General features: G+C 55.4%; 1 protein-coding gene across 3 annotated transcripts; it reads right to left on the reverse strand.

The window, feature by feature from the left end:
• Positions 1 to 570: 570 nt before the first annotated feature.
• CBX7 (chromobox 7) lies at positions 571 to 19,914 on the reverse strand. Of its 3 annotated transcripts, none has more exons than XM_027107691.1 (6): positions 19,654 to 19,914; positions 17,373 to 17,416; positions 9,851 to 9,916; positions 5,748 to 5,814; positions 3,024 to 3,375; positions 571 to 2,628 (listed from the first exon to the last, which is right to left on the reverse strand). In XM_027107691.1, exons 1-6 carry the CDS (start codon positions 19,720 to 19,722, stop codon positions 2,474 to 2,476), a joined length of 753 nt encoding a protein of 250 aa, XP_026963492.1. In that variant the 5' UTR covers positions 19,723 to 19,914; the 3' UTR covers positions 571 to 2,473. The 3 variants fall into 3 exon arrangements, with proteins under 3 accessions (XP_026963492.1, XP_026963493.1, XP_026963491.1); XM_027107692.1 differs by having other exon boundaries at positions 571 to 2,631; positions 3,024 to 3,096; positions 19,654 to 19,911; XM_027107690.1 differs by having other exon boundaries at positions 571 to 2,631; positions 19,654 to 19,911.
• Between the last annotated feature and the right edge of the window lie 2,990 nt (positions 19,915 to 22,904).

Consider the following 22,904-nt stretch of genomic DNA (forward strand, 5'->3'; position numbering starts at 1 on the left):
GAGGTCGTGCCCACCTTGCCCCCTCTCACCCCAAGGCCCTCTGGGACGCTCAGGGCTGGAGGAGTCCTGCAAGGCCACTTCCAGCCCCTCACAGAGGTCACCGTCCTGGGTCCTGGGCAGGAAGGTCCTAACAGCCTGCAGCCCTTCCCCCAGGGAGCCTCCGCTCCCAGGTCCGGCCCTCCAGAGAGCAGGGCGCCCTGCGGGCTGTGAAGGGCTGAGAGAGAGGCTAGAAGTGCTCCTCTGTGGCAGCTGCCTCACCCCACAAGAGAGGCCCCAGACCCGCAAACTACACAAACAGCTCTTCAAAGTGAGGCAGGAGAGGCCACGTGTCCCCTGGGGCTGCGGAGTGTGACTTCTTTTGGAAGCTGAAGCCAGCCGAGTCCCAAGCCAGGGCCCACAGCTTTCCGTCAGCGCGACACCCCTGCCCACCACCTTCCCCTCTGCCGGGAGCCCCTGATCTGGGACAGCTTCCCACTCAGGCTGCCCTTCCCCTCCCCAGGGTCCCGCAGCTGGGGAGGTTCCCCACTGCCCCTTCGTTCCCTGGTCCACCCCCAGACTCCCCTAGACACAACCCCCTAGCCTGGGGGTGAATCAAGTCATGGGGTGGTGGGGAGGAAGCCATCCCCCAATGGAAGCACTGAATTGACCCTGGACAACGAAGGATTAAGGAGGAAGGGGAGACAGACACTCAGGGATCTGGGATCTTGCCAGCAAGGCACCCCAAACAAAAAGGGGGTGCAGGCTGTCTTTGGTTTGGGAACTTGGGAAGAAGAGTCTGGGGGAAGAACTGCCCTAGTCGAGCCTCAGCAGGATTCTGCCCACTTCCTCAGGACACAGCAGAGCATGGAGACAGCCCCGGGGGAGGGACCTGAGTGCCTGGTCTGACAATGGGGAGAGGCGAGGGGGCCAGCCTTTCACTTGCTCCCCTGGGGCCCACCCCCAATCTGGCTTTTTCTCCCCTGCAGGACCAGGATAGGGGAGAAGTCACTCCTTACTGCCAGGGGAGCCACTAGTCCACAGGGCACGTCTGTGCAAACCAGAAACGGAGCGCCCCTCTTCTGGCAGACACAGGCCCCTGCCAGGGTGGGGGGCTCGTGCACAGCCTGACCCATCACCCACTACAGCCCGACCACAGGAAGACATGGCAGAGGTCCCGCCGCAGAGAAACAAGGTTAGTCCCAGCTGCAGCACTGAGGGTGGATGCGGGGGAGACCCAGAATGGAAGGAGGAAGGGTGTCAGGAGTCGAGGGCTGCCCTGAGAAGGTGGTGGGACGCTTCCTCCCTCCCTGACCACCCACGCCCATGTCTGGTTGGCTGAGTTGAAGGGGAGGGCAGAAAAAGAGGGGAGACAGAAGGGCTGGAAAGTCACCTGAGTCAGAGAGAACAGGAGCCCCGGGGGTGGGGGGACAGGGCACAAGTGCCTCAGAGCTCGCGCCGTTGCACAGCACACATGCACACGCTTGCACGCCCGTGGCTACCCAGGTGACACCACAAGACTTCATCCGCACGCCTGGAGCGTCGGAGGCCATCCAGCTGCCCCCTGGCCGGAGCCTTGCCCTCCACTGACAGCTATCCACGCTGACTCGGATAGGTCCTGTCAGGCGAAGTGCTGTGCAAGGTGGGATGAGCGGGGCTGCCTACAGCAAGCTCTTCTGTGCTATGAATCACTCCCCCCCCACCCCGCCCCGTCCACCCGGTCAGGAGGCTTGCAAGACCCGCTGCACACGTCTGCGGACCGGCGCATGCAGTCATGAGGGCGCGAGGGGCCGTGTGCACACACCTGCAGGGCTGGGTGGGCAAGTGAGCAGTTTGCACGGGCCAGGCAATGGAGCTGGGGCGGGTGGCTCTCAGCGGAAGGGGCTTAGCTGGCAGCTGCCCCCAGGGGAAAGGAGAGACCTTTCTGAAGGGGTGGGACGTGCCCAGCAATGTCAAACCCTTCCCAGCCCCTTAGCTCTGTGACCCAATCACTTCTGGTCAAAGCCAGCCTCCATGTCCCCCCGCAAAGCTGGAGTGGAAAGTTAAAAATAAAGACCCCTCCCCAAACACACACACACAAAAAGGCAAAGGGGAAACCAACCAGAAAGGCTGGGGTGGGCTGCTTAAGGGGAGGGTTCAGGCCTTCCCATCCTCCTTTAGTCCTGGGGACCAGCTGCTGTCTCTCTAGAGAAGAATGGTGATGGAGGTGTCCGGGGGAGGCTGGTCCTGTCCCCATCCTACCCTGGAGATGGTACCCCAAGTGACAGAGCAGTGCCAGGCCTCCCCAGGCCCGGCCCTGACACAGACCCAAGGCCGCCCTGTAAACGTCCGCACAGAGAAAGGGGCGGGGCGGTGGGAGAGTGCTGGGATCTTCCCCCCTTCTCCTCGTCAATGTTTCTTTAAATAAAATAATTACCCACCCCAACCCCTCCCCATTTCTGGAAGTCCCCACCCCAAGCCCAAAAGAAAACAGTTGAAGAAGAGTAAAAATGGTGATTCAGAACTTCCCGCTGCGGTCTCGGAAGAAGCCCTCAGCTGCCTGGGCCTCGCGGAAGGTGACGGTGATGGAGTTGGCGGTGATATCGGTCACTGTCACTTCACTTGAGGGGAGCGTGGGTGTCCAGGAGGGGGGCCCCTCGGCCAGATCTGCGTCTGCTGCAGCCACGGGACAAAGACACACAGACAGATGGGGGACAGCGTTGGCAACAAGGTGGGGAAGGTGGGCGTGGGTGGCAGCTTGTCGACCACCTCCACCCCACCCCCAACACCTGATCTTCTTCTGAGTCTCCAGCCAGGTCAGGGCCTAGTTCAAGGCTGGACACACAGGAAGACGTCACTACATGTACCTTCCCTGGCTGGACATGAACTCAGCCCGAGTGGGACCACGGAAAGAGCTCTGGGCTTGGTGCCAGGGTCCCTGCAGGCTATGTGGCCTCAGGAGCGCCCAGGCCCTCTCTGGGCACTGGACCAACTGGACCTGAGGACTCGAGGGACCCTTCCAGCTCTGAGGGTCCCTGGGTCTGAGCCTCGGGGCTGGGCCGCCTTACCCTCCTCTTCAGGGGGCTGCTCAGCAGGCTCCCACTCGCTGGCCGCCTGCAGGACGTCCGGGGCCGCTGACTCCTGCAGGAAGAGCTCCCGTCGATGGCTGTGACTCTCCAGGTTGGGCCCGCGGGGCGGGAACTTCTTGCGTGAGAGCCGCAGGTACTTGTGGGCCTTGCGGGGCTTGCGGAGCGGGAAGGGCAGGGTGGGCACCAAGGGGCCCTTGTCCACCAGCTCGGGTGCCCCCGCCTTGACCACCCCCTCGGGGCTCCCGCTGCCGAGTGGGCGCGTCAGGGAGAAGCAGAGCTTCTCCTTGCCCTTGGCCTTGTGGGAGCTCCGCAGGTCCATGCTGTACAGCCGCTGCGGGGGCAAGCCAGGGCACGGCGGATCAGCCCTGCCCTCCCACCCACTGCCGCGCCTTTGCTCGTGCTGGCCCTCCCGCCCGGGGTCCTCTTCCCCGTGTTTCAGGGCTCAGAGCCAGCCGGCATCCCGCCCCTCACCCCAGCCCAGAGCGCTCCCCCTGACCAGCCCCAGCCCCGGGACCTGGCCCAGCTAGCCAAGAGGCCTCACAGTGCGGCCTCGCCTCCCAGGGCCCTGTAAGTGGCTCAGGGACGGGGCCTCAGGGCACGTTCCTTTGGTCCATGGCGGAGGCACACGAGTGGTACAAGGTGAAAACTGACCAACAAAAAACACACCTGCATTTATGAGGCAGATAAATTAAGGAGTTATTCTTCATTACAGGGAAGGACTCTTTGCTTCTAAAGGACCCCCAAAAGCTGAAACGGCCAGCTCGCTAGGGAAATGGTGTGAGGCACGGGGCTCTGAAGCTTCCTGGGAAAAGTTAACCAGGGGTACACGTGGCACCGGGGTGCACCACGTCACCCAGCCACAGGAAGGTCTGCCAGCAGCCTGCAGACACCCCTCCATTCCCCCTGGACTCTCCTGGGCTCTGAGCCGCAGGGGGGCCCTGGCTGGGTCCAGACGTCTGTTGCCCCGCCTCCTTCTTGCTTAACGGGCTGGAGGGCGCGTGCTTCTGCCACTCAAAGACCGAAGTTTTATAATTTGTGCATTTGTCTTACTGACTTTGGGGGGAAATTTATACAAACCCAAGAAAGATCCTGGGTGCTAAGATGTTGGGGGGGCCTGGATCACTCTGGGACAGTAGCTTCTCCTGCTACCTGTCACCAGAGGCCAAGAGTTCCCAGGAAGAGAGTGAGGCCAGCAGATAGGAACTGTAGGTCAAACATCTCCAGTTGGGGGCAGAGATCACATGTGCAAGTTCCATTCCTCAGTCCCACCAGCTAATCCCCATCACTCAGCATGGGGTTCAGGTTGTCATGGTGATGGGAGGAGAGCTGAACTGGGAGGAGACTGTGAAGATACTGCAGTGCTAAGAGGGCTTATCCCATATGCAGCTTTATCAAAACCCACCCCTTCAGCCTGGCTCATACACCATCACAGGCCTCGTAACTCTCATACCGTTCTGTCCTTCTCTACCTCACCATGAGAGAATTACAGCTACTAACTAACGGGTCCAGGAGCACCAGGACTCAGATCTGGGTTTTAATCCAGCTGTGTGACTCTCGATGGAATGGACAGGAGGTTGGACATGGCTCACACTGCATGTGGACCAAGAAGCCTTATTTTTTGGCTTCAAATTCCCGGGTGGGCCTTATTAAATTAAGGACAGCAGGTATTCTTATCATCCCGATTTTACAGATGAGAAAACTCAAGCTCAGAGATTTGCCTCAAATCACATAACTACATCACTTCAGACTCCATCCTCTTTTCAGTGCGAACCAGTGAAAGTAGCAAAGTGTCCCCAAGACCTGGGTAACACGGGCTGCCAGTCTCGTGGCAGAGGGCTTCTTCTCACTCAAAATGACACATTTCTAGGGAATTCTCTGGTGGCACAGTGGTTAAGAATCCGCCTGCCAATGCAGGAGACATGGGTTTGAGCCCTGGTCTGGGAAGATCCCACATGCCGCGGAGCAACTAAGCCTGTGCACCACAACTACTGATCCTGTGCTCTAGAGACCCCAGACAGCTACTGAGCCCATGCGCTGCAACTACTGAAGCCCGCGCGCCTAGAGCCCGTGCTCCGCAACAAGAGAAGCCACCGCGATGAGAAGTCCGCGCAACGCAACGAAGAGTAGCCCCCGCTCGCCACAACTAGAGAAGACCTGCGCGCAGCAACCAACGCCCAACGCAGCTAAAAAAATAATAATAATAAAAAATAAATTAAAAAAAGTTTTAAAAATAATTTAAAAAATGATACATTTCTAGACCATGCCAAGGCTGTGGTTCCAGAATTCTATGAATCTCCTTTGCTTGGATTCTAAAATTCCAGACGCCCCTGTTCCCTCTTCTAAAGTTTATGCTTCTAAGATTCTCAACTACTACAATTTTGTATTTTGGGGACTTGGAGCATCAAGATTCTAAGCTTTCAGAATTCTAGGATCCCGTAAGCCATACACCCACCCTCCCTCCCTCCACAGTACCTTCCACCCACGGTGTCTTCCAGGGGTACCAGCCCCACATTCTGACTTTTCCCAACTCCTCCCATTGAAACTTACCCACTAAGTGCCCCGCCCCACCCCACAGTGTCCTGGGTGGAGCCGAGGAGGGTTAGTGGTTCCGCAGAACTACCCAGTGCAAATGCACGGATGGGCAGGGGCTGGTGGGAGGAGCAAGGGGGCCCTGTGGGCGGGCACCAGAGCTGGTGGGGTTACCTGCAGCAGAAGCCGCTTGGGTTTCGGACCTCTCTTCCTATACCCCGATGCTCGGTCTCTCTCCTCCCTGGGGTGCAAAGCAGATGGCAGAACAAAAGGAAACACTGTTGACATTTAAGGGAAAGCAAGGCATCCGCTCCACCCAGCTCTCTGCTGTCTATGGGGGAGGGGGACACCCTCCACAGGCCACCCCCCAATCCTGGGGTAGGGCTCCTCACTTTAGACCATAACAATGGGGTCGTGTGTTCAACTCCCAGGGCTGCATCTTCCCACCTGACTAAAGGTGAGGGCACAGCGACTGGTCCCAATTGCTAGAGGTGGGACTCGGGGGACATCTCCAAAAATATGTGGGTCTTCACGGCCCCAGGGTCATGCCAGACCTCTTCTCTATATGCACTGGGAACAGCCCCCAAAACAATGTAGTTCCAGTTTCCACGCTTAGGAGACGTCTACAGAAACCTGTTAATTAAATTTGCCTTGAATGCCCCAGGGGGACTGATGAGAATGGCCACGAGTCCTTTCGCAAGCGAAGTTCTGCCCAGAACTGCCCCCCAGTCTGGCATCTCCACGAACCTGGTGGGGAGGACAGGCCCCCATTCGTCTGTATCATCTGGTTGGGGAAGGGGAGAAAAACTAGCCTGCATTCAGTCCCCAGTAGATGCCAGACTCTCTGCCGGATGCCTTCCTCCCATCACAAACACACAAGGCACAACCTGAGGACGCAGACAGAGCCACACACAACACACCAGACAACACCCCAGAGACGCCAACAATGTGCTGGAAGTGATGGGACAATTCAAAGTAGTTTCATTCTGTTTCACTTCATTCCACACATGCCGTCTGTGGCCTTGGTCCAGTCTCTCAGTCTGAGCCAAGCTAAGCCAGTCCATCCGTGGAGCCTGTTTCCACTGTTGGTCCCTCCTCGAGGCAGTGGCTGCCACCCCCTTCCAGACATCAGACTCCAGGGACGCTGGGGGGAGGGCTCTCCCTCCCTCCCCACGGAGTCAGCTTCGGCAGGTCTGCCGTGGGGCCCTAGAACCAGCATTCGAGAGAAGCACCCAGGGCGTGGGATACCCACACCAAGCCAGGCCTCCCAAGCCCTGGAGGGTGCGAACCTTAACTCAGAGCCCGGGGCTGGGCGCCAGGACACCCTGTTCCAGGCTCAGCTCTACCTGACCCACAGGAGACCTTGGCTGGTCACTTTCCCTCTCTGGCCCTCAGTTTTCTAGTCTGGAGAAAGAGCTTCCCTTCTCAGCTGGTCCCCGGGGCCCCTGGGAGGAGCGAGAGAGGTGCCCGGCATTTCTCAAAATGGGGGGTAGAAAGACTAAAATAATAAAGAGGAAGAGAGAGGGAAGAAAAACAAAAAAGAGGAAGAGAAGGAGGAAGTAGAGAGAGGAAAAAGGAAAGGGCCTTGAGGGAAAAGAATAAGAATAATATGTCTTTATTATATTTGTATAAGTGTTATTTATTATTATTTTTATGTCCTGCACACTTTGTACAAGGCTCTGCTCTCAATGCTTTAACCCTCACGGCCACCCTGTGAGGGAGGCACATTTTCTGTCCTCATTTTATAGCTAAAGCACAGAGAGGTTAAGCCATTTGCCCAATGCCACAATTCTGACAACTTCTGCCACTAGTGAAGATGCTGAGCTCTGGGCTCCAGGCCTGGCGAGATCAGGCCTGGGGACCCAGTCAGGGCCAGGGGGGCAGGCCGGCAGCCCAGGCCACATGACCTGGCTTCCCATCTGTAGCACCCCCGCTCCTGCCCTGCAACCGTGGGAGTGGGGGGGGCGGGGGTGTGCAGGGAGCTTCCATTCTGTCCAGTCCTTACCTACCCAGGGCCCATCAGTGTCCAGGGCTGTGGGGATCGTGGTCCCACAAGCCCTCAGTGCCCCACTGGCCCCTCCTGGGATGCAGGGACTCCCCATTAGAGCCCCCTGGCCCGACTCCTTCTGAGTCTCTTAAAAACCCTGCAAAGCAGGTGTTAAAATGGTCGTCACCCCGCTTCCATCTCCTTCTCACCAAGACCCAGAGAGAAAGAGGAAGTCAAATCACACGGTGGGTCTGTAGAAATCCCCAAGCTCCTCATTTGTTCCTTAACTACGGACTTTTCTGACTCATTGAAAGCAACATCCGAATCCTCTACCAGGACTCACGGGGCCCTCCCTGAGCTGCACGCCCACCCCTTCAGCTGCCCCTGCCCCTGCCCCTCCCCCAGACGCCCCACCCCTGCCCAGCTCACACCACTCCAGCTGGCCACTCTCGAAGCCGCGCTTGCCTCCATGCAGTTCCTCAGCCCATCTCTGCATCACTTTCTGGGGTGCTCTTCACCTGGATGGCCTTCTCTAAAATACCTACTGGGGTCCTTCCCTCACTTAGCTCAGGTCTCTGGTCAAATGCCACCACCTAACCATCCCACTGAAAGCAGCGGCCCCGGCCTGACCCTGTCTGTGCAGCAGGCAGCACGTCGGCATCTATACATTTACTGGTGTACTTTTCACTGCAGGTCTCCACACGGGAATGTAAGCCCCACGAGGGCAGGGATGTTTGTTGGTTTTGTTCCTTGCTGTGCCCCAGTCCCTGGAACAGTGCCTGGCACACAGTAGGACCTCAATAAAGATTTGTTGAACAAATGAAAGAATGAACTAGCTGACCCCTAATTACCATCAGGAAGACATTTGCCCGTGTGTGCCCACACCTAATGGTTTGCGGAGTGCTTTCACAAGCCTTTCCTCCCCATGAGAGCCCTTGAGGTCAGCACTGTTCTCCCCATTTCACAGACAGAGAAGCTGAGAGAGGAAAAAGGTCCTGTGCAGCACCTCACAGCTGGTGAGTGGAAGAGCCAGGATTTGATCCAGGCCTCTGACACCTGCCCAATGCTCTCCTTACCACAATCCAGGACATTCCACAGGGCTCTCTCAGTGTCACAACCCTTTTGCATCAAGGCCCCACCAGCACTCGGGAACCAGAAAGAAGCTGTGGGACAGGAACACTGTGATTTTTAAAGGAAAGAGCAGTGGGAACGTTTCCTTTGAATCAGCAGCGGGAGACCTCCTGTGGGAAAAGCGGTCAGCAGGGGGCGAGGAGGGGCAGAGGAACGGCATCACTGGGACTCAGGAGCCCCACCCAGGTTAAGTCCTACTTGGGCTGCCTCCCAGCTGCGAGGACCCTGGACAAGCCCCTTAGCTCTTCAGAGCCTCGGTCTCCTCATCTGTCAGATGAGACCCTCATCCCTGTCTCAGGCAGTTGCTAAAAGGAACCAAATAAAAATGATTTTATAAAACGGTCCCGCACTGTACAGGGTCAATGGGTTGGGGAGAGGCAGAAAGACTGGGCAGCCTGCCGGCAGGGAGGCCAATAACGCTGGGGCTCATGCAGCAGAAGGGAATGGCTAGGTTATGCTCAAAAGGCCCTCCCACCAGGAGAAACAACATTTTTGGCAGAAGCTCCCCGCTAAGGTGTGCCGTCATGGCCCATGGGACGAGCTGCCAATCACTAAGCAACCCTTGGAAGAGCACTTGCAGCAGAGCACTGGCAGACGCGGCAGTCTGAGACCTGGGGGCAGCTTTGCCCACGGCCTCCCAGCTAGGAGGTAGCCAAGCAGGAGGGACCGGAACCCAGCTGTCCTGGCTCCAAAGCCACACTTCCTCCCCTGGCCTTTCTTGAGAGCTTCATCAAACATGGTAGAGGATCTGTAGGGGGGAACCTCCCTCTGGCCCATCACTGGGCATGATTAATACTGCTGCCCCTCGCACGCATGGCATCTCTACGCCCATTTTCACCTTCTTCACGGCAATTGAAAGCCCTGCCTCTGGGGAAATCGGGGCAGGTGCTGTTGGGGGTGGCCTACAACAGCAGAGAGACAGAGGCCTGGGGTCGTTAGCGGAGTGGCTGGCATCACCCAGCAGCCGGAAAGGGACAGGGCCCTCAGCTGCCCTGGGACCTGGTGCCCAGCACCTTCCCCCAGCTGCGGACGAGACCCGGCAGTCCCTGCCAGAACCCTGCTCCCAGTGACCACTGTTCGGAGCCAAGCCAGCAGCAGCTGCCCATGAAACCTCAGCGCCTGCCTTCCACCCAGCCCCCTGGCAGGCTGAGCCCCTTACTTCTCCTCATAGGCCATGACCAGGCGGGGGTCCAGGATGTGCTCCTCCGGTTCCCACGTGCTGTACCTGGGGAGAGAGACAAGGGGTCAGAGCTGACCTGCCCCCTACCCCACCACCCCCCATTCAGAGGCCGCAGCCGCTCCACCAGGCCCACTTGCCTGCAGGACTTTGCCCCTTCCTGATCCAGTGTTAACTGTCACCTAATCCCATGAACTGTCCCTGGCTACCAGGGTAGGTCGGAGGCCTCCTGGGGGCTTGCATGACACCGGAACTCCCCTCATTCTGAGCGCTGATCACACCACCCTATAAGTGATCGCGTCCAACTCCGGACTAGATCCCCATGTTCACTTCAGGTGAAGAGGGCAGGCCCCATATGTCCCCGGATTCCCTTCCTATGAGAGTCAAGAGCATGTGGTGAAGAGCTGCGGCTCTGGAGCCAGACTGCCTGGGTTCAAACCGCAGCTCTGCCCTGGCTAGCTGTACAACTTTAAACAATTTATTCAGTGTCTCTATGCTGATTTCCCCATCTGTAAAGGTCTCTTGTGCTGATTAAACATGTTCACGTATCTAAGTGTTTAGAGCAGCGCCTGGTGCACAGGAAGTGCTCTGCGCTTATTACTGTCACCATCCCTGGCCCCCCTGATGCCCCAGCCCCAGTGGGCCCTCTGCCCAGGCTGAGCTGCTCCCTCCCCCTCCTTGGAACACATCTGCACCATCAAGGCCAGGTCTGAAGTTCCCTTCTCAGGTGGGGCCTGGCACACGGCAGGAACTTGGTAAATGTTCAGTGACTGAATGGTACAGTGTCCTACAGCAGGCCCTTAGGTCTTTCCACGAGGGACCTTCCACCACTCCCAGGCCAGACAGCATTCCCTGCTGGGACAGAACTGGGCATTTCCAGAGTTCAGCCATCCTCCTTCCACCCGCACGATTATTTACTTAGTATCTGCCTTTAAATTAGCTCACTTGGGAATTCCCTGGTGGTGCAGTGGTTAAGAATCTGCCTGCTAATGCAGGGGACACGGGTTCGAGCCCTGGTCCGGGAAGATCCCACGTGCTGCTGAGCAACTAAGCCCGTGCGCCACAACTATTGGGCCTGCGCTCTAGAGCCCGCAAGGCACAACTACTGAGCCCGAGTGCCACAACTACTGAAGCCCGCGTGCCTAGAGCCCATGCTCCGCAACAAGAGAAGCCACCGCAATGAGAAGCCTGCGCACCACAACGAAGAGCAGCCCCTGCTCGCCACAACTAGAGAAAGCCCGCGCGCAGCAACGAAGACCCAACGCAGCCAAAAATAAATAAATTTATGTATAAAAAAATTAGCTTGCTTTTTTAAAACATTTTATTTTAAAAGCAAACTCTTTATGACTTCCATAAGTGGAAAAACCAGGATGACTCATCATAAACAGATGCTAATACATTAAAAACTTTTAATATAAAAACATATATATGGGGATTCCCTGGTGGCGCAGTGGTTAAGAATCCGTCTGCCAATGCAGGGGACACGGGTTCGAGCCCTGGTCTGGGAAGATCCCGCATGCTGCGGAGCAACTAAGCCCATGCGCCACAACTACTGAGCCTGAGCTCTTGAGTCGCAACTACTGAGCCCACGTGCCACAACTACTGAAGCCTGCGTGCCTAGAGCCTGCGCTCTGCAACAAGAGAAGCCAACACAATGAGAAGCCCATGCACCGCAACGAAGAGTAGCCCCCGCTTGCTGCAACTAGAGAAAGTCTGCACCCAGCAACAAAAACCCAACGCAGCCAAAAATAAATAAATTTATAAAAAAAAAGAAAATCATTAAAAAACAATCCAAGTCCTGATAACTGTTTAAAAAAAATATATATATATATATGTATGGGTGTATATATATGCATGCACACAAATACACATATAATCATAAAAACACATATATATGTAGATGTATGTACCTGGGTGTATATAAACAAAACCAAAGCAATGGACTGTGATTCTGGCCAAGACTGCACCCAGGACTGCTGGATAAGGAGGGAGGTGAGGGAATTTCCTGGTGGTCCAGTGGTTAGGACGCCAAGTTTTCACTGCCAAGGGCCTGGGTTCAAGTCCTGGCTGGGGAACTAAGATCCCACAAGCCACGTGGCACAGCCAAAAAATAAATAAATAAAAGAGGGAGGTGAGTAGGTATTAGGGAGGTATTGCGAGGCAGAGAGAGGCCAGGCAGAGTCCCTGCCCCTGCTGCCTTCTACCAGCCAAGTTTAAACCTTCATCTTCAACCATCCTGGTTACTGTGAAACCTAAAAGTAGTCCAATCAATATTTAAACAGCAAGCTGCCCAAGGACAGAACCCTTCTTTCCTTTCTTTCACTGACACTTCTGCACACTTACTTCGTGTTGGGCCCCGTGGACTCAGCAGTGAAGGTCCATGCCCAGAGTGCCACACGCCCAGCCTGAGCAGGCACCATCACAGCTCCTTTCCTTTGCACGTGCTGTGCTCTCCTCCTGGAGGGCCCCCTTCCTCCAGTGAACTCCTCATCCTTTAAGAATCAGGTCCTTGTAGCTTTTCCTGACATCCTCTCCTAGCTGTCCTACTCCCAGCAGAATGAACCCTCCCTCAGCTGCTCTCCAGGGCCCTATTATCGCACTGGGCACCTGCCATCCTTATTGGTGAATCATCCTTATTGGCGAATCAAGCTGGTGTCCTGGCTGGCAGGCTGTAACGCCTCGCCAGAGTGCCCAGCCCAGCCCCCAGCCCCCAGGTGTTCTGGGAATGGCTGCAGAAGGCACTGAAGAGTTTTGCTCACCCTGGAGAAATGCTGAAAGTGAAACTGAGATTTTTTTTTATAGTTTGGGTAAAGCCCACACTGAAAGCAACCAGAAGCTGGCAGAGACTTCAAACCTTCCTCCCCTCCCCCAGACAAAGGTTGAATTTCCTTGACTGTAACTAGTAAGAAGAGAGGGGGAATTTTGTGTTCCTCCAGTGTCCTCTGCCTGGCCCTCCCTTTTTCTCTAGCTGTGGATGTTTCTCTTCAGTGCTCTAGTCCTCTCTGCCCTGCCCACTTCCCCACTGCCCTGCCCACTTTTTGTTGATGCAGCTGCTCTGTGGTTCCTGGCAAGTCCCTAACCTTCTCTGTAGTTCAGTTTCCTCATCTTAAGAATCACCACCACCACCACCATAACAGCAAGGTGCCAGAGCAGACTACTGCAAGGACGCATCCATTCCTTGTAACACCCTTATGAGGTAGGTTACAGATGTTACAAATGAAGAAACTGGGGCAGAGAGGTTAAGCATCTTGCCAAGATCACCGAGCCAGGAAGTGGCCAATCTGTGGTCAGAACTCAGTTGAATCTTGGCCACCCTCTCCCTTTGGATCTCTCACATGTCGAGGTAAATGGCCCCTCACCGGGCTGTAACGTCCATAGGAGAGGGGCACAGTCTGATTGGCCACGTCTTCAGTGTCTGACCCGGGGCTTGGCACACAGCGGGTGCACAGAAAGGGAGAGACTTGGCAGCTGGAGGCCTGGCCCCGTTCGGTGCTGCGGAAAGGCGGGCGGGGCGTTGCACAGGCGCCTCACCCTCTCGGACACCCCGGCCCTCCTAAACAGGGGGCCATCAGCGGCCCTCCGCAGTGTGGGAAGCCAGAGACCACAGCGAGGGCAAACACTCTTTGCGAACAGCCGGGCACAGGCAAGACAGGAGGGCGCAGCCGGCGAGGCCCGCGGCCTGAGGCTTCGGGGTCTAGGTCTCCGGGCCGCCGGCTGGGCGGGAACCAAGCGTGGCGGACAGAGGCTCCATCCACATCGCAGCGCCGTGCGCCCCGCCCCCCGGAGTCGGGCAGCCGCGCGTGCACACGCACGCACGCAGCGCGGGAGCGTGCGCGCCAGATTACCCGGCCTACTGATGGGGGGCGGGGCGGGGGCGGGGACGGCGCGCACCGGCTCCGAGGTAAACACGACCACGTGACCGCCGCCCCGCCGCCCCCGCCCCACCCCCGCCACCGGAGCCGGGGTAAACAGGCTCTCGGCCGCCCCTCCTGGGCCCCGCCGCGTAGGCTCCCGCCGTGCCGGGGGCGGGGCGCCCTGCAGAGCCAGGCCCGCCCCAGCCCCCGACTCCGATTTAGATTCGCCCAAATGAGAAGCAGCGCAGCGGACTCCCGAAGGCGGCGGTGAGCAAGTGACTCCGCTGCTCGGGCCTCCGTTTTCTCATCCGTGAAGCGGACCTACCAATAGTCCCTGTCTTTTAGGGGTGATGTGACGATTAGATGTGTTAAGCCACATAAAGCACTTAGAGCAGTGTGGTACATAATAAAAGCAAACAAGCATTTATTAAATCAATATCAAAAGCCTGGAGAGCGCAAACACACACCTGCCAGGGCCAAACCGAGGACTCTGTGCTGCCACTACTCAACCTGGCCTTGGAGGAGAAAGAAGAGCCTCCTCCGCGTCTGGCACTGTTACGAACCCTTTCTTGTCTCAGGCAGCCTTCCACAGGGCTCCATGAGGCTAGGGCCCCATTTTACAGGTGGGGAAATGGAGGTGCCCATAATTCAAATCGTCCCACCTTTATGACCTGGGGCAAGGACGCCTCTGCTGAGGGTTTCTGTCTCCCCATCTGTACAATGGGTTGCCGTTAGGCAATTACAGGGGCCAATGCCTGATCTTAATAGGGGCTTACTGATAGGCAGCTTGGTTATTGCGGTACCCTGATACACTGACAATATCACTACTGAAGCTCTATGGAGGCGGTCCTCCCCACAAATGGCGTAGCATTCACAAGTGGGTAAGAACGGAGGGAAAGAAAGCGTTTCCAAAGAGGAGCGGCAGGGTCCTGGGCAGGCTGAGATGAGAGTGGGGTGTGTGAGCATCTCTGTGGTGCTGACAGCATGTAGCTGATTATTTAACATCCTCTGCCCTGTGCCCCCAGCCCCTCCCTGTGCCATTTGCTGTTCCTTCCAGAACAAGCAAGATAGCTCCTCTACCCCATCTGCTGGGGAGGAAGGGCAGTCATTTGTCTGCTGTTGGGGAGAGAAAAGAGGCAAAGAACCCAAAGGTTTAACAGGGGCCTGGCACAGAGTGAGTGTCCGTTTAAATCATGGCTTCTGTTATTAACATGAGCCTCCCTGCCCAGGGGGCGGAGGGTGCTGGGGAGCAGGAGAATCTGACTCCCCTCCCACCCAGGCTATCACTGCCCTGCCCTAGCCAAGGCTCCCAGGCCTGCAGCGGGCAGCCTGCCCAGCTACCTACTCCCCATCCACTTTCTCAGCCTCTTCCTCAAGCAAAGCCCCCTGAGGAGGAGAGACTGAAGACCAAGTGGGTTACAAAGGAGCCCTGGTTCTCCTGATTCTCCCTGCGACTGAACCTGTTTTCCCCCAAGTGAAGCGGGGTGGCACAGTGGATGACATAAAGTGGGCACCATGCTGCACCGGGTTGGCAGTTATATTACTGTATATAACTCCCCTCTCTGGGCCTCAGTTTCCCCATTTGAAAAATGAGAGGACTGATCTCAATGATTCCTAAGGCTACTTTGGGCCCCTGTGAGGAGCAGACGCCCCCAGACCCCTCTCCCGGCTGAGTGGAGACCTAGAAGCCTGAGCTGTGTAACTTACTATTAATAGCAAACGTTCACTAAGTGCTTGGTCTGGGCTAAGCATGCATCAGGTACCCTATATCCATCATCTAATCCTCACAACACTGTTGTGCTGGAGGATTTATTCCAATTTGGAGATGGAAGCAGAGGTCCTGCCATGTTGGGGACTTGCTAAAGGGCTCCCAGCTGTCTGGCTGTGAGCCAGGCCAAGAACCCAGGATCAAAGTATAGGGGAGCCAGAAATGCCCCAGGTCATCTGGCCAAACAGGGCTTCCAGAACTCCCTTGGAGCGGGGAGTGTCACAAAAAGCAGTCATGAGGGCCCATCTGGTGGTCTCAGCATGTTAGGAAACAAGTGGGCCCCAGGTTCGGGGGCACAGGCCAGGAGAACCATGGAGGGACTGCTCTTGGAATGCCAGGTCCTTCCCCTGACTGAAGCTCTGATGGGCAGACGTATTCATTCAGGATTAATAAAAGTGGGGGAAGGAAGTTTAAATAGATAAAAACCTCTGTTTAGAGAAGGGAGTCTACAGAGCAGGAAAACTAGCCAACGGTGCCTTGAAGGCCAACAGGCTGGTGTCCCGCTGGGACGCAATGCCTTCTGGCGTGGAAGCTAAGAGGGGAGCGAGTACCCAGGGAGTATGCCCACCTTGAACATGTTCCTTTTCTAGCTTTCCACCTTCTCTTACCAGCCCCTTCACCCAGACCAGAAGCCCACCTTCATCTGCCCAGTGGAGGAGGGGATTATCCTTCAGTCCCAGGGGTTTGGGAAGGGGCAGCAGGAATGGATGAATGCATTATCTGGTTAACCAGCCACCAACCCTAATCATCACGATGCCTGCAGCCATCCTGAACACACCCCCAGGCCTTTCACCCCACAAAGTGAAGGAGCCTGTGAGAAGAGAGCAGGGCCTGGACTACTGAACCCATTTTGCAGAGAGGGAAGCTGAGGCAGCATGGCCTGTCTTCCTCTCTGCTGTTTCTCACCACCGCGTGTCCAAGACACTCCCAGGACCCAAATACCAGCTCAGCCCCCAACGCCAGCACAGCAGAAAGCCCCTGGCACAGACAGCAGGGGCTCTGGACAGAGGGGGATTCCAGGAGTCAGTCTCTAGGAGGCAGGGCTGGGAGGTGGGGCACCCACAGACCAATGGGGAGGCCCCACGACCTGCTCCTTCCCTCCCCTCCACCAACAACTCCCTGCTGGGAGGTGATTGGTTGGTGAGAAGGTTCCTGATTGGGCCTCAGCGGAGAGGTGGGGCAACTGGGAGAGGTCCTAGACCCAGCTCCCTGGCCCCGCAACTGGGAGATGGAGGAGGCACAGAAGAGATACCTGAAGATGGAGAGGCCCAGTTCAACTCTCAACTCTGCCTCCACTTGCTGTGTGACCTAAGCCAAGCTGCTTACCTTCTCTGAGCCTGTCTCCTCATCTTTAGAGATCAGGACCACAGCTGCCTCACAAGGCTGTACAGGAGCCTGCTCTGTAGACTGGAGAGTGCTGGCCAAAGGCGGGCTCTGTCCCTAGCTATATGGCACTGAGGACTCGTGCCCCACTGGCTAGACTTGTCTTGCCCAACCACACAAACCCCCACCCGGCACTGTACTTGCTGCAGCTTGAGTGCCCCTCCACCTTGCAGGCAGCCATCTCTGAAGCCAAGATGATGGGCCTTCACCTCCTAGGTGCCGGGAAAGGCCAGAAGCAGGGGAGCAGAGGGTCCCACCAGAAGGTGGAGTGCAACACTGAATGGGGCCCATGAGAAGCTGGGGCCCACCTTCACCCTCATGTGCTCCAAGCCCCTCAGCTGGCAGAGGGGAAACTGAGGCCCAGAGAAGAGGATGATTAATCAAGGTCTGCTGGCCAATTACTAGAGCAGCTGGAGTGAAAAGTGAGGCAGGAGAAAGGGTAAAAGGTGGATGGAAGGATGTACAGGTAGGCAGACAGAAACACACAAAGAAGCCTTACTTTGGGGGCCATCCTTTCCACTTCACCAGATATTCGACTTTACCCTGGGAAGAAAGAGAGAAGAAGTAGACACGGTGAGATACACAGATGCCCCTACGACCACTTGCACGACAGTAAGGCCCAATCCCCTCTGCAGACAGAAGTCCCCCAACACATACACACTGTCAGGGACGCCCCCCACAAGATCCCCATCAACCAGAGATCCTCAAACTGACCCCCCCAGACGGTCCTCCCTACTAGAACACAGGAGTGCACTGGGCCCCAGACACCTCTGGGGCTCCTGTGGCAGAAGCTTGGAGCCCATGTCACGTGTGGGGAAACAGACCGTGTGGGGATGTGCGTGGCCAAAGATCCAGCGTCCAGTGTCCCGGTGCTAACACCGTAATTCTCCTTCCTTTTTCGACTAGAAGACTCTCCAAGTCCTAGAATACTCCTCCCTGGCATGTCCCACATGGCTCTAGCCCCATCAGCCCCCTCCCTGTGAGAGGCTGCCTCTGGGCCAGAGGTGACAGGCTAGTGACTCCAAGACTCAACTCACTCTCAAGTCAAAAGAACCTGGCAGGACCCCGGAGAAGGCTGACAAAGTCTCCACCTTGAGAAAGGGTGATCGCCCCTCCAGTAGTTAGAAAACAGAGGCAGGTTCCTCCCTTCCTCAAAGGTGACAGGGGCCTTTAAAAGTTCCCAGTCCAACCCCATCTGATGGGTGATACCCTTCCACACTGGAACTTGAAGACCAAGATATGTCACCTCCTCAATGAGGCCTGCCCTGGCCACCCTTCCCAACACCCTCCCTCCCGCCTTCCAGTAGTTCTCTTTCTGTGTGGCACACGGCCCCCTTGGAAAGCATCTATATTTATTTCCTCTTTCACTGTGTGTCTCTGCTGCCAAAATGGCAGCTCCACGAGGGAAGGAGCTCCCTCCCCGGGGCTTAGAATGGTGCCTGGTGCACAGAGATACTCAATAAATACATTTTGAATGAATGGCGAAAGGAATGATGCTTCTCACTCTCTGGCACTACCCCTCAGGCCCCATGTAGAAGGGAGTAATTACTGTACCTGCTGAGGCTACACTGCATGGAAAACATTGAGCTTTGAGGAACAAATTCAAATCGAGGAAACCCTGAGGGAAGGGAGGAGGAGGGGCAGCCCCAACTTGAAGACAGAGCTCAACCCCATTGGAGTTGGGGAAGAAAAGGTCATGGCCCACCTTGACTGTCACCCTTAGATGTCACCCAAGATGCCGGGACTGAGTTTTCTCTCTTGAAAGATGAGCTGGCAAACAGCCAACTGGAGCTCCTGCTCTACACCCATCTCTAACTTGCTGTGTGACCTTGACCAGGTCACTTCCCCAGCCAGGGCCTCAGTTTGTGCCTTCGTCAAATGGGAGGAGGTGAACTCTAAGACCCCTCCCAGCCCTGCCGTTAGAGCCTCCCATGGGGCTGCAGGGAGGAGATAAGGGAAAAGGATAGTGGTGAGTGCCGGGACAGGAACTTTCCCCAAAGCCTTCCATCTCCAACCTCCAGTCTGGGGCCAGACCACTTTGCAGACGTGTGCACAGGAAATGTGCACGGCCAAAGTCCAGGCCCGAGGCGCGGGGACCGAACCTAGCAGAACAGACGCCTCCTTAAATTGCAGGGTGTATGTTTTGGAGGCGAAGGCAAAGGGGGAGGAGCTTTGAGGATGCCCCAGCGCCGTAGGCGGCTCCACTGAGCCGGCCGGGCGGGGCTGGGAGGTGGGGAGGGGAAGACAGAGGGGTGTGCACTGGAAGTGGGGGAGAGACGTGGAGGTGGGGGTGTGGAGGGGATCGAAGTCCAGCAGTTAGACTTAAGAGGCGGGAGGACGCTTTTCCAAAGCTCCGCCTCCAACTTCAAAGGACTTGGCACCGAGAGTCCAGAGTCCTGAGTTCGAGACCCAGCTCCGACGCGAACACACTAGGCAAGCCGTTTCTTCAACTCGGGCCTCAGTCTCCCCATATTTAGAATGAGGGGAGGATGAGAAAGGATGCCGTTCAGGATCCATACAGTCCGATCCTAACCTCTAGCTCTGGCGGACTTAGCTGCCCCCAGCATCCTGGGGCGACAACTTTTATTCTACTCTTTCTACAAGGTGGTGGGGGAAACTGAGGCACGGGCTGGGGATACGAGTCCGGCAGCGCGGGGCTGCCTGCCCACCCACCCCACCCCCGCTCCACTTTCTCCCTCGCCTCCAGCGCGGAGGGGACAGTGCTGGGGACAGGAGGGGACTCCACAGGGGTCCTGGGAGCCGCCCCCGGGCAGCCTCACCTTCCGCACGCGCTTCTTCCGGATGCTCTCTACGGCGAACACCTGCTCGCCGATGGCTGACAGCTCCATGCGGGGCGGCGGGCGAGCGGGCCCGGGGCCGGGCCGGGCCGGGCCGGGGGCGGAGCTGCGGGGCCGCGGCTGCGGCGCGCGATGCTCGGGCCGGCGGGGTCCCAGTCACCCTCGCCCGGGCGCGCACGCGCACGCGCACGCGCGCACACCCCCTTGCGCTCCCTCACGCCGCCGACGTTCCATTTTTGAACCTGCGCAACGTTTTCCTCGGCGCGCGCGAGCCGGCGAGCGAGCGCGCGGGGCGGGGGCGGAGCGGGGGCTCGGCTCTTGCCGGGCAGGTCACGCCCCTCCTTCATCGGCTCCGCCCCCTCTTGGTCCCGCCCCCTCTGGAGCTCCGCCCCGCCTGGGCCGTCAGTAGCGCGCGGCTCTCGGGATCCGCTAGCACGCGGGACTTATTTGGCGCCGGCGCCGGTCGGCGCGGGGGTGGGACGAGATCTTAATACACAGACGTGTTTCCTAAAGTCCTCCCGGTGACTCTGAGGGGCCGGAAACGGCATGGCCCCGGTTGGGCAGATGAGAACATGGGCAGAGCGGGGAGGCCATTTGCCTCACCTCCCACAAAGGATAGACGGGGTCGCGGCGCGGACCCTTGGGCGGCAGGAGGGCGGGGACGGCCAAGGTTTCCCAAGCTGTCCGGGCGTCTCAGCACAGTGGTCTCTCTAGATCCGGGCTCCTGAGCGACGTGGTTTGCCAGCCCTGAGCAGGCGCCTCCACGTATATCCTTCCGTCCGTCCGTCCGTCCGTCTGTAGGCGGTCGTGCTGAGACGTCCGGATCGCGCGGCCGCTGCCTCGAGGGCCCCGGCTAGGCAGTACTTGGCGGCAGGTGTGGCCGCGGCGGGTCTAAGGTGCACAGCGGGACAGATTTCGCTGCCACGCAGCCCCAAGTCCCCAGTCACACGCGCTAGGCGCTCTGCATGTAGTAGGTGTTCGACTGTTTGTGGGATGAATGGATCTTGAGATCCGGGACCATCTCATTTTCCCCGTTCACTCCAACCTCGTTCTGTCTTCTCTGCCGCGCCACCATTCATCCTCACTAGGAGGAACCCGAGTCATCCGTGCCCCGCCGGCTCCCACCGCCTGCCTGCGTGGACCCCAAGTCCTGCCTCTCTGACTTCCTCCCCTCTACACCCCTTGTCCTTTCTCTTGATCGCAGCAACAACCTTCTCACTGCCATCCCCTCTGAGACTGTGTCCACAGTGCCAGAGCCCGCTTTCTAAAATGCACATCTAACTGGGTCACCCTAGTGCTTAAAAACCTTCCACAGCTTCCTGTTCCCCTGTACGCCTCTGTCGGGCGTACAGGTGAGAAAAAAGAAAAAGGATAGATAGATTTACACTGACTTTTCATCAGGAGCAACGGAAGCCAGCCCGAAGGCAGTAGAATGATATATCCAAAGCCCTGAGAGAAATTTAGTGAAATTTTATTTCGAGATTTATGTACCCAGTGAAAATGTCTTTCCAGAACGAAGGGAAATAACATTTACAAATACAAAAACTAAGACTTTGACGCTAGCAGACCCTCCCTAAAGGAAATTCCAACGGAGGGACTAAAGGCAGGAGGAAGATGATCACAGACAGAGGTCTGATGCAATAGGGAATAAAGAACAATGAAGAACATTGATAATATAAAACAATAACAATGTCTTCTGGATAAAAATAGAATTAAAATACACAACAACAATGGCACAGAACTTGGGTGAGTGGATTAAAGTGTTCCAAGATCCTTCTATTCCTCAGGAGGAAAACGAAAACAGATATCAAATATACTTAGACTTTGATGAGTTAAGACTGCATGTTGTCATTACCAGGGTAAACAAAAAGAATGAAAATGCAGCGTATAATATTTAGCCAAATTATTAGAGGGGGGAAATAGAATGAGAACATCAATCCAATCAATCCTAAAGCAAGCAAGAATGGAGAGAAAAAGAAATACAAGACAGGTGGGACAAATAAATGACAGTTATAAATTCAAATGTACTATAATTCAATAAACGCAAGTGGACTAATTGTTGTAGTTAAAATAAGAAGATTATCAGACCGGATAAAAATCCAACTATATGCAATTTACAAGAGACATCCACAAGAGACACTTCCAAAACATGAGGATACTGAAAGGGTGAAAGTAAATGTACGGTAAAAAAAAATATATGTATCATTCAAAGGCTAACGAAAAGAAGGCTGGTGCAGGTATTTTAGTATCAGAAAAAAACATCACTAGAGATAAAGAAGGTTACTTCAAAATGAAAATGGTCCAACTGACCAGAAAGATAGAACAGTTTCAAATTTGTATGTGAATACCATAGTCTTAAAATATAAGAAACATGAAGAAGAGAACTACACAGAGAAATAGACAAATCCACAGTTATAAGGGGAGATTTAAAAACACATCCCTCTGTAATTGGCAGAATAAGCAGAAATATATTCAATAAGGATAATAATAAGAAACTTGACTAGTGGACTTTTACAGAACACCATGGCTACATCTGCAGAATACTCTCCTTTTCAAGACATATGAAATATTTACAAAAACAGTGAAACTCAAGAAATTTCTAAAGTCTGAAATCATATAGGGTACATTCTCTGACCATAGCACAAATAAGCCAGAGATTAATAACAAAAAGATAACTTCAAAAGCCCCATATGTTTGGAAGTTAAGAAGTGTGTTTCTAAATAAGAGATGGATCAAAAAAGAACTCATGATGGAAATAAGAAAATATTTTAACTGAATGAGAATGGAAATATTACATATTAAAAATTATAGGATACAGCTAAAGCACGACTTAAAGGGGTTTATGGCCTTTAATGCTTGTATTAGAAAAGGGCAAAGGCTGAAAGTAATAAGTAAGCTCCCATCTCAAGAAGCTAGAAAAAGAACAGTACACCAAAGAAAACAAAAGGAAGGACAGAGTAAAGTTAAGAGCAGAAAATAATGAAAAGGATCAGCAAAAGAGACATTATTTCTCTGAAAACACTAGTTGTATTGACAACCCGCTGGTGAAATTGATCAAGAGAGAAGGCACAATTCATCAATAACCAGAATGAAAAGCTAAAGAGTATGCGGACACCGAAGAAAAGAAAAGATAAAGATAATTGTGCATAACTTGATTACAATAGCTTTCAAATTTTAATTCCTAGAAAAATATAATTTACCAGCATTAATTCAAGAGGAAACCTGAATGATCA

This window comes from Aethalodelphis obliquidens, unplaced genomic scaffold (assembly GCF_003676395.1).
Source record: "Aethalodelphis obliquidens isolate GAN/ISIS:26980383/991018 unplaced genomic scaffold, ASM367639v1 scaffold8, whole genome shotgun sequence".
NCBI classification, from domain to species: Eukaryota; Metazoa; Chordata; class Mammalia; order Artiodactyla; family Delphinidae; genus Aethalodelphis; species Aethalodelphis obliquidens.